At 37.3% G+C, this 10,689-nt stretch overlaps 1 protein-coding gene and 1 long non-coding RNA gene across 3 annotated transcripts in view; one reads left to right on the plus strand and one right to left on the minus strand.

The window, feature by feature from the left end:
• LOC117943305 overlaps positions 1-7,605 on the plus strand; it is an 83,329-nt gene extending 75,724 nt beyond the window's left edge. For both annotated transcript variants that reach the window (XR_004656331.1, XR_004656332.1), the window contains exon 5: positions 7,120-7,605. This is a non-coding gene — a long non-coding RNA (uncharacterized LOC117943305). The remainder of the gene's footprint in view (positions 1-7,119) is intronic.
• LOC117943304 (immunoglobulin-like and fibronectin type III domain-containing protein 1) overlaps positions 1-10,689 on the minus strand; it is a 25,300-nt gene that overhangs the window by 12,760 nt on the left and 1,851 nt on the right. The window contains exons 2-6 of the mRNA XM_034869354.1: positions 8,359-8,445; positions 1,886-2,005; positions 1,151-1,293; positions 690-789; positions 515-559 (exon numbers count right to left, since the gene is read on the minus strand). Coding sequence (XP_034725245.1) covers positions 515-559; positions 690-789; positions 1,151-1,293; positions 1,886-2,005; positions 8,359-8,407 — 457 coding nt within the window. The 5' untranslated portion in view covers positions 8,408-8,445. The remainder of the gene's footprint in view (positions 1-514; positions 560-689; positions 790-1,150; positions 1,294-1,885; positions 2,006-8,358; positions 8,446-10,689) is intronic.

Here is a 10,689-nt window from a genome sequence, read left to right on the forward strand (position 1 = left end):
ATATAATAAAGCGTTTATACAGCACGATTCTAGTTTCTGATGTTCACATTTTTCAGTTGTAGAGAGCTATTAATGTGTCAAGTGCACAGTGGCACTGCACTGATGTGACAGATAGAAACCATTATAATTTTTTTTCCCCCACATAATTCAAATTAATGAATAAAATGTCAATTTGCTATGAAAATATATTGGTTAAGCTGTAGCACAGAGAAATTGAGCTGCTGCATCATTCCAAGTATTGACAGCTTAGATGAAAACCATCAACTTTTATTCATCTTAATACTCATATGGTTGTCCAATTCCATGACAGTGTCCTTTTTAAAAATGTGATGAATGTGTTTTTAATTTCATTGCTAGTTTGTCTCATAATGAGTTCTATTTGTGTTTTAGAGGTGCTGTGTAAGTTCTCTTTTTGTACTGACTTAGGCTTAAACTGTTAGCCTTGACCTGACTAGTACCTTTCTAAAAAAAAAAAAAGAAAATGTACTTGCTTGTCATGCATTTGGAACCTCACCTTCTCCTGATTGCTTTTGAAGTTCCTTGCTCTTAGAGAATCCAACTGTAGAAACAATTGCCTTAGTTTTAATTCCCTGTTTGTCACAGTTCAATACATTGTGCAAACTTTACAAGATGAAGCAGTATGTAATGCATAACACACTAGAGAGACGCAAGTTTTATAAGAATCCTACCTGAAATAACATTCAAGACAACAGTGCAAACAGCCCTTCCATATTCATTTGTTGCAAAACACTTGTAGGTGTCAGCATCTTCTGGAGAGACCTTAGGGAACTAAAGAAATGCAAACAAAGGCATTGGCCAAAAGAGGCATCACTAAAAGCTGTTTTAGTATTTAGGCATTGTCATATTACATGTCCTGTGCTCCTTATCCCATTTTATTCTATTGAAGCCCAAAATATGGACAAATTTAAGCATATGTTTCCTGTTTTGCTGCGACCTCGTGTTTTAATATTATATTTGGAACATTATCACACATGCTACAAATTGTAGCATTGCCCTAATGAACAGTTTACGTTTCTTTTTTAGAGTGCAGGTAAATGTTGTTGATTGGAAACATAATATGACCATGCCTTTGTTGTTTTTTTCAGACTGTCACCTTTTATAACTCATCTGCATCTAATACAAAGCCTACCTCAATGGTATGTTCGCCGGTTACGTCATCATACTTTTGTTGGCACACTTCGGGGTGAAAATGCAATTCTCCGGTTGCTCTGCTCCACGATACAGTAGGTGTTGGGGTGCCCACAACTTTGGCCTTAAAGCATCCAACTTTACCTGCAATGCAATTAAATGTAGATTTATTATTAGTGACTAATTTCTTCAGTAACAAATGGGTATTTTGCAGATAAATGGCGCATATTTAAACTTTACCAAAATGAAAAAAATTGAACAAACATTTCTATTTGAAATGTTCTGTTTGAAATGTTAGTGTAAGATGCTGTTTAAGTGTGTACGTTTTTTTACACATGTAACTTCACATAATTCAGCCCTAATCAAGGATGTCATCTTATCACAAACATGGTTTTGACCATATAAGGAACTGATATGTAGTTAGGAAGACTTGCTCCTAAATGATTAACTATGTGAGTGTACACATTTCATAAGTTGGTAGAATTTAAACCATGATTAATAGGTTAATTCTTCTTAAATAATAATAATCTCTACATACTGTATGTGGTAGGGATGGCTGCTAATCCCTCCTGAAGTCTACATTTTGCTTATTACCATTTTTGATTTAGGTCAATGTTTTTGATTTAGTCAATATATTTTTTCACTGTCCAGCCATTTGATTAAGTATTTGGAAAAATAATAAAAATCTTTTGTATGTTATCATGGATTTGAGTATCTCTTAAAAACAGAGACTTACCCTCTTGAATAGTCAGAGCAATAGGTTTGCGGGTGAAATCTGGAGCTGTCATTCCCTCTGGAAGTTCCTCCGTAAACTGCGTTATCATGACACCGGGCACCTTCGACTTTATCTTGATGCCTGGTTAAAAATAATCATAATAATAACAATTAGACAGGCCTAATGTATAGAGGGGATAAGTTAAAGATAAAGTATACAATGTACTTATTAAAGCATGACAATGTTAATGATTTATTTAGAAGAGCAACCTTTGTGGGATGAAACTATCCACAATAAGGGATAAATCTTCAAATGACTTTGTATCCTAAAAAAAATATCTCAATCCAGTAGTTGTAATGTAAAAAGGAGACTTGGCTACCCTGAAAAAAACACCCACATAGATCATTTGTACAAGCAGCAGGGTGACGCCCTCTAGTGGCTGTCAGAATTATGATGGGAGCAAAGCAGGAAGTCATGATATTAAAACTAAGTAAGTATGCTAGGAGTGGGCAGGAGGGTTGGTGGTTAGTCAAACAAACAAAGGACTATCACTCTAGAGACCGGTGTTGGTCTCCAGTTTGATATTCGGAACTAGGTTACATTCTGTGTTGTTAAAGTGCTCATATTTTGCTTTTTCCTTTTTGTTTATAGTGTTATATATCTTTTTTGTGCATGTAACAGGTTAACAAAGTGAAAAAGGCCAGCGTCCACCCCAAAGGGACTCCAACAGAAAACACTGTTCACAAACTGCTCCAAACAGTCCAGCCTTTACGTCCTTGGCGCACGCGCGTCACTTTGTAACACACATTATAATGCTCGCCTAGCTGCTGGCGTGACAAGCCCTCATACTCTGCTTCTGACTGGCTAGTAGTCCTTACCTAGGTACTGCACATTTGCAACTCCAAACAAAGATGGGCCAGGAGTGTGATGCCTCAACCTGTCGCTAAAACAGAGAGCTTAACACACAGGGTGAAAAGAGGAGTTGCAGCAATGTGCAGTACAACAAAAATATGGTGTTTTTTGAAAATTAAACCATTTAAATCTATTCTGATACAACCTCTAAATACAATTATGACCCTAAAATGAGCATAATATGAGCACTTTAAGTCATATACATATAAAAAGAAGGGAAGTAACGTAATAAATGTACCGATTTTAACCACAAACTTTTTCTAAACTTAAAGTAGTTTTCATGCTTAAAGCTAAACCATCTGCGACATGTTTAAAACTGCAGCTGTTAAGTTTATGTATGAATTGAAAAATACTTCTCTGGGTCATAATTTCTTAACATTTCGTAATTTATATAATAGCTCCAGTACACATGTCCAATGATGTGGCCGTATGGTTTGGGGATATTTTTCTAAACTGGGGTATGTTAAGCATTATTCTCTCTGGGAACATAAATATAACCCTGCAAACATTAGTCGTACTGTTTAAGTACTTTTTTTTTGCAAAATCTCCTGCTCTTCTTTCAGACCAGAATGCAAGTAAGCTAATTTACAGCCCCACCTACTCTCCTGTGTGTTGGCTTTGCTGTTTCATTATACACTCAAAAAAGAGTAAATAAGTAGCAATATATGTTGTGCGACCAACTGGATCCACATGAAATCCATGTAATTTATGCATTAAGACAATCTCCCGATGTGTAAAACCACGTTTTTAGGACAACTTTGTAAAAGTAGACACACAGTTTTAAAATAATATACTTTTTCTCTCCCACCTCATAAACCACTTATCATTAGTACTGAGTGTTTAATCCTCATATACACATGCACCCCAAAATGACTTTATTTATGTAAGTAGCGGTCTTAATAAGCTTGTAATACATTCAGTATTCTGGCCATAAACATCGATGTTTATGTCATGTTTAAAAACATGAGTGGATCTTTGCGTTAATGTTAATTAGAATTTGAGAAAATTCGTATAAAACTTTAATATTGTGACTTAAGATAGTTGAATCAATGTTTCTCTACCTGTTTATTTCAGATAAAGTAATACATGAATTTGCGGAAAACGTTTTTCTTTTTTCTCTGAAGAAAAAGTTCTTAATTCTAGCTAGCAAATTTTAGATTATAAAGACAAAACACTAGTCCCTACAGTTTGTCAGTCAAGTTACTGCTTCATTTAGTGTGTAGACAGAGCACAAATAAACTACATTAAAGTCAATCTTTCAAAGTTTCGTTCTTTATGTGCACACATTCAGTGTTGTAAATGGATTGTTTCAAGTCTAGCAGAGCCTTAATTTTAATGATAATGTACTGTATGTAGTGCCATTGTTTGACTTTGTAACATTTGAATAGGTTTTAATTACATTTTACTTCTTTTAAGTAACACACAGTTCCTGGATACAGCAGTTGTTACTGACATGAAGCTTGATGTCATTAATTACCACCTCTCCTATGTTCCTATTATATCATTTCTTATTTGTAGCACAGTTCAATCTAAATTGTGAGCACTCAAGACAGGGAAGGTTGGCCAGAGGTTTTTTGTGGGGGGAAAATGTGTTACCGTGCAGTCTCTAGAGATCTGCAGGGTACAAATGATGAGTCCAACTTAGCTCACTTAAAGTAAAGTATTTAAAAACTCAGAATTAGGCATTGAAGCAGGTTTAAGTGCCTTGCAGAAGTCCCAGAACACTTGAGGGTACCAATATGGACTAACCCTTAGCAATCCCGAAGGGTGGGATCACTAAATGCTGATCACAGGGGTGTAGCTGGTCCTGTGTTAGGCAGAATATAAACTATAGGATATATATAGTAAAACTATAGTATATAGTTAAGCAGTAATGAGCAAGGTGCCCCAGCATTTTGCAGTCTTAAGCGCATTAGAGGTAAATTGCTTGTGGCATGTATGTGGCAGAGGACTGATAACATTGCATGAGTTTTGCTGCTGTTAACAAGCTGGTCGTTTTTTCATCGCAACTTGTTTCCATGAAAACATCGACCAGCCTATTAATGTGAAATAGCAGGTAAGGCTGCATGTTTAACCCGGGCATTGATTTCATGGGTCAGTCAGCAAAAAGTATTTCACGGACTATAATTGGCATACATTTGGTACAGAAAGATGCATATGGGAACTGTAATTCCTGAGCAGATTTAACATGACTTATTGTATGTGCTTGTATATATTATATCATCACATAGTCATATGAGATCCACATTCACAAACATCAACAGACTCTGGGTATCTTGTTTAAAAGATCCTGATAGCTCCCATGTGGATGAGCATCCACTTTGGCTGAAATCCCTAAATAGTTGGCCAATGAAATGCCAATGGCTAAAATAATTGAACTGCTTTATTACATTTTTTTCATAGCTTTACTTGTGTATTATAAGGAGCCCCTTAGGAGACATAGCCTTAAGTGCCAAGTGGTTTGTTAACACAGAACCATTGCAGTCACTACAGCCGTCATTGGAAACAAACAGGCACTTTCAAAAAATACCAGGAATGTGATTGGATAAACCATCTCTCTATCGCATCCGGCATTGTTGTTTTGAGCGAAGAGTCGCGGCCGGCACACACAACTAAACCACGCCCGTGGCTGCCAGTAGGTCCTCACCTGGACGCTGACTGGTTTTGTCCGCTGCTGTGCGGACATAAACGCACACAGATTTCTGTGATATCTGATCCTGCAATTCTCAGTATGGCAATGCTCCCATCTTGTGAGCATAGCCATACTGAGAAATACTGAGAGAATTTTGCGGGGCTGAAAGTCATAATTAGCTTTGTATCAACTCATTTGGCAACGGCTTGAATCTAACGGCCGTTTATTAATATAAAAAGTTACACACTAAAGCTTTAACGTGTTCTCTAATCCATGTTCATTCATTCGTTTTTTAACATTTACTGTACAACATTTTTTATTCTACACTAAATGTAGTTTTAGAAATGCACCATGTGTATTTTGACCAAATATACACGGAGCTGGAGCAAACTTACAGAAGATATTAAAGTTTTCTAACTCTCTGAATATTAAGCACTTACATACTGCACTTGAGTGCTGCACTTTCCTCTGCTTATCGCTCTGTGCTTTCATCATTTACATTTAGTTTAGCTTTTTAAATGTTTCTTATTCCATGTCTTTTATGGATTGGAAAGCACTTTGAACTGCCTCTGTGAATGAAAGGGGCTTCATAAATACACCTGGCTTGTCACACCGGAGGAATTACAAAAGCTGCTGACTCACCGACATGTTCCCACTGTTGTGTGATGTGTTTATTCTCATCAGTGCCTTAGAAGTTGCCATTGTTGGCTGTTAACTTTGGAGTTTTTTGCTGTTTAACTCTCTTCATTTGTAGCTAGAAAACTCTGTACTTTGAATCATGAAGAACTGTTTTCATTCATTTGTGTCCCAATGTAGTTTTCACTGGTCTGAAATGTCCTGGGTTTCATAAATAACAGTTTTCTTTTTGTAGAAGTAAGCTAATAGTTTCTAATGTCCTTTTTTTAAATTTCCGAGCCATGTTAACAGAGTAAGACAGGTGTCATCTATAACTGTGTACATATGTTGCCCCAAATTCCCTCCGAGTAAATGTCAAAGCAATACAAGGAATCAAAAGATATCGAGAGGTTGGGTGAAGCTTAAGGACTCCCGGAGTCGTTCCAGCTGATTACCGCCACACCTCAATGTTCAGTGTTAACTTGACAGCACATGGTTCTGTTAGACCTGCTTTGAACTGCTAGGATCATAGAAATTGCAATTTTGTATCTGTGACAGTCCTGGTTTTCACAGTTAAGCCAAGGAGAGCATAAGGGTCAGGCTTGAAAAGGCCGGAAATCTCAAGGGAATACAGAAAGGACGGTGACTTAAAAAGGTGACTCAGTCTGCCTTGGTGTTGATCATGTCAAATACAGCCTCAAATATCTTTTACTTGTAGTGTTTTTTTACTGATACCAGTTTCATGCGGTTGATGAAGTAAATTATGTTAAAGCTTGAAGATGTATGGGATTTTAAATGGGCGCTCGGGTGGCCAGTTACATTAGCTCGATTTTAGGAGAGATGTCCCTGTAGAGCCAATTCATTTATTGAGACTGAACTGTGCCAACATACTGTACAGGAGTAATCAGCATTTAGACATACGTTTTTAAAAAGTGGAAGTTTCGTTTTTAAATTACAAGATAAAGTACAGACACATGGAATTCAACCGCGGTGCCCTCTAGCAACAGCCTTGAAGTAGTATTCATATGGAGATGGTTTAAAATGTCACAATGAAATGCATCTGTTGTGACACTGAAAGTTGAATCATCCATTTCAGATGACACCTTTCGAGGCGTGATGAAGACCACATCATACATGCAACTCACCCAACGTGGAGACATGCACTTACAGAAGGTGAGTCCTTTGTGTAATTTAATTTCTTTATTGCTCGCATACCTTTGTCGTCTGGTTGAACTCTTCCGAATCGTCGACTAAACACGCAACGTGTCAGCAGGAGAGGGAACAGGACAGGTAAATATTAATCCTGACAGAAGCACCATGGCAGGTTGGAACTTTGACAGGATTATGGAAACAATTAACATGAAACACCACAGTATACAGTATAACCCAGGAATGGGAAGCACAAAAACAGACACAACTTAGGCAGAACAAATATCACAACAAAGAATGGTTAGTCATAGACAAAATATAATACAGTATGTTAGCAATATGTTATTAAAGCAGCATGTAAATAGTTGTGCTGTGCAACTGCTGATTAGACTTAACTCGCTCAGGCATTTTCTTATTGCTGGCATCTCAGGATGATTCCTGCGCAGTGCTTGAGAGAAATTATATACAAATACTTGGTGGAAATTAATTCAATGGATGGCTTCATTTTGGCTTTTATCAGACACCATTTCATTTTCAGTGGTGGTAGCAGCTCTGTTAGCATCACCTGTATTCTTCTTCTTAGTGTTCTTCATCTTCTTTCCATTTATTATGTGTTTATTTAGACTGACATCTTCATAATCACATCCTTGTGACAGAGACGTTGATGAATGATATGGCCGGTGCCGCATTCAAAGTCGTTGCTGCTTGTTTTTTTTGTAGGTGACAAAGATCTTTCATTGAAAAGAATGTGTCCTGACCAAAAATATGCGTTGCTATTGAGTTTTCTTGAAAAATCATGAATAATATTTGGACCCCTTCCACTTGAGGAAAGAAAAAGTTGAGGTGCTTACAGTATCTTCATTTTCTCTCAGGAGAAATGGTCAGCCTTCAGAATAACACAGCATCTTTTAGATGTCTTGGGTTTTCCACATCGTTGAAAAGGATGCCTTATACACACCGACCTGTAATCTTTGACGTGGTAAGCTTCCCAGATGTTTTCTGTCTTGCAGTTTTTGTTTTCCTTGAATGCAATCTCACATGAATCTTTATTTTGTATAAAGATTAGTTGTCAAATAGATCCCGTTCATCATAATTCCTCGGAAAAGAGGAAATGGAGGCGCCGACAGCTGTAATACAAACCCCTGAGTGACCTCACCAGTGAGGGCGTCTATCTCTCTGCACTTACCCGGCTGCCCAGCGGCAGTTTGATCGGTCACCTTTGACTTCTTCCACATCTTGGCTTTCCTCTCGAGGTCTTCTGATTCAGAAGGCTCTGTAGCAAAAGAGATTGAATACACAAGAGGAAATAGTTAGCACTGCATACAGTACATGCACGGCTCAAAAGCACATTCTCCTCACAGGTTGAGGTGTCAGTCTTTGGGGTTTGCATGCTTTCAGTTGCTCATTGTCTTTTCGAAATGTTAAACAGAGGCCACTCAAAGGTTGTCAGATTTGTTTAAAACTTGGAGGAAAAGCAGCTGCTCTGAACTGTATTTAAGTGCTGTGCAGTTACTCTAACCAGTCAGTAAGAGGCAGCAACCAGTGTCCTTTACAGTAACTGTTGGGCTTACTCTAGGATGAAAGTTTACCTCAGTAAACCCTTTGGAGGCGTTTGTTAATTTAGCAGGGGACTTATTAAAGCCCTAAATGAGCAGAGTGAAGGGTAAGGATCAGTTTATTTATCTACTTACACTGCCACTGCTGTAGCCTCTCAATCCTGATTAATCTTAGTTGATTTATTGTATTATTTTAAAAGATATATATGTTAGTATTGATATGAAATGTTTTAGATAGCCTCTTCCCAGGCTTTAGAAAAAAAAAGATCTGCATCTTTTAGCTGTTTTGTTTTTGCAGTTCTCCACCAAAATGTTCACCACAGCGGCAGTTCTAAATATCTAAAGATATACATTATTTTTCATAAGAAACACACTTTTAGTAATGAGTATGGGATTATTTGGTTAGAGATTTCATTAAAGATACCAGAAATATTTTACATGAAAAACCCCAGGTGTAATGCTACGCTTCTGAAAATCACAGCTGACTTACATGGCACCTGTTTAACGGGTACATGAGTCATGTCTCCTCTGTAATGAAAGGTCGCCGGCATCTTTTTATGCCATTACTATTTTTTGTTCTTGTAAAATTTGACCTAGTGACTCACATGTTAAGAGGTTGTAACCTTCTCATTGGACAAGCAATGAAAGTGGGTGGGGTTATGAATGGGCATATTAATATTATTGTCATTATTTCTTTGCAGCTGAAGAAAAACTTTCAGAAAATGTTGACATGAGGAGGTTTGTTCGGTTTGAATTTGAGGTGAGTCTTTCTCCGCACTACCTTGAAATACCTCTGAAAAGATAGGATTTGGTTCATGATTATGGATATTTTGATTGCTTTTAAGTTCTGCCATATCTACACTCTAACCAAAATGCTTGCTACTGTGCATGGTTCACTTTGCAGTCTTAGTAATCATTGCTTGAATGATTCTTTAAATGATTTCATCATGTCTGTAGATACAAACCTATTGTAGTGTGCTGGCTGGTTTACCAAAGGGCTTTTTACATTTTTTCAACATTTTGCACTAAACCTGCTCCAACTCCGCTAAACCTTTAAAGACCTTTTCTATTTCTCTATTACATTATTTGTGACACTCAAAAACTCAGATCATCTGCTAATCTGTTATATTTTAATACCCATTTGCTCATAATGAGAAACTGTTTGGGAAAAATAGTTTTTCATATTAGATAGATGGAGAAAAAAAAAGGGAGAAAAAAATGTCTGGCTTTGTTAAAGTAAGGACTTGTCTTTTTCTTTCACCCTGATTTTGCTAAATACTGGGCCTTATAAAATATTTGCTGTCTGTCCTGATGTCCCACTGAAACTAAAACCTGCTGTCTTGGAAAGTAAGCGTTTTATTTTTAGTTGGGCTCGTGCTCCAGCATGTGTTCAGAAATGTTCTGGGCTCTAGCACAATCTTGAAAATGAACTACACAACACATATGGTAGAAGCAAAACAGGCTGCAACAGGAGACATTTTGGCAGGAGGCCTTTTGCATCACAGAAAACCCACTCCTCTTCCCTCCCACTGAATGGCTTTGCTGTTTTAGCTGCATTCAGTTATAGTTTTAATGTTTAGTTGAGGCTCTTATTTGATTATATGAAATATGACTTGTGGGGGGAGGGACGTTGTAGACAATACAACTTTCAATTCATCCTGAGCATCTGTCCCATGCAGCATCCCTGATAGTTTATAGATTTGTGCCTCAGGCTGCATTACAGTAAAAATTTCTGTTGTTTAAATAAAAAAAAAAGAAGCTGCATGCTTCATAACATCATTACATCTAACCAATGTGTAGGCAGGCTGGCTGTCACTGCAGGCAACATGACAAGTCACCAAGCTTAAAATTAAAGATGGGCTATCTGAAATGTTGGATCACTGCAGCAGAAAGAAAATATTTCCAGTCTTCCACCATCAGTCAATCATCAGAGTTTGTACTTTTACTCTTTACTGTTGATA

Source organism: Etheostoma cragini, chromosome 4 (assembly GCF_013103735.1).
Source record: "Etheostoma cragini isolate CJK2018 chromosome 4, CSU_Ecrag_1.0, whole genome shotgun sequence".
NCBI lineage: Eukaryota > Metazoa > Chordata > Actinopteri > Perciformes > Percidae > Etheostoma > Etheostoma cragini.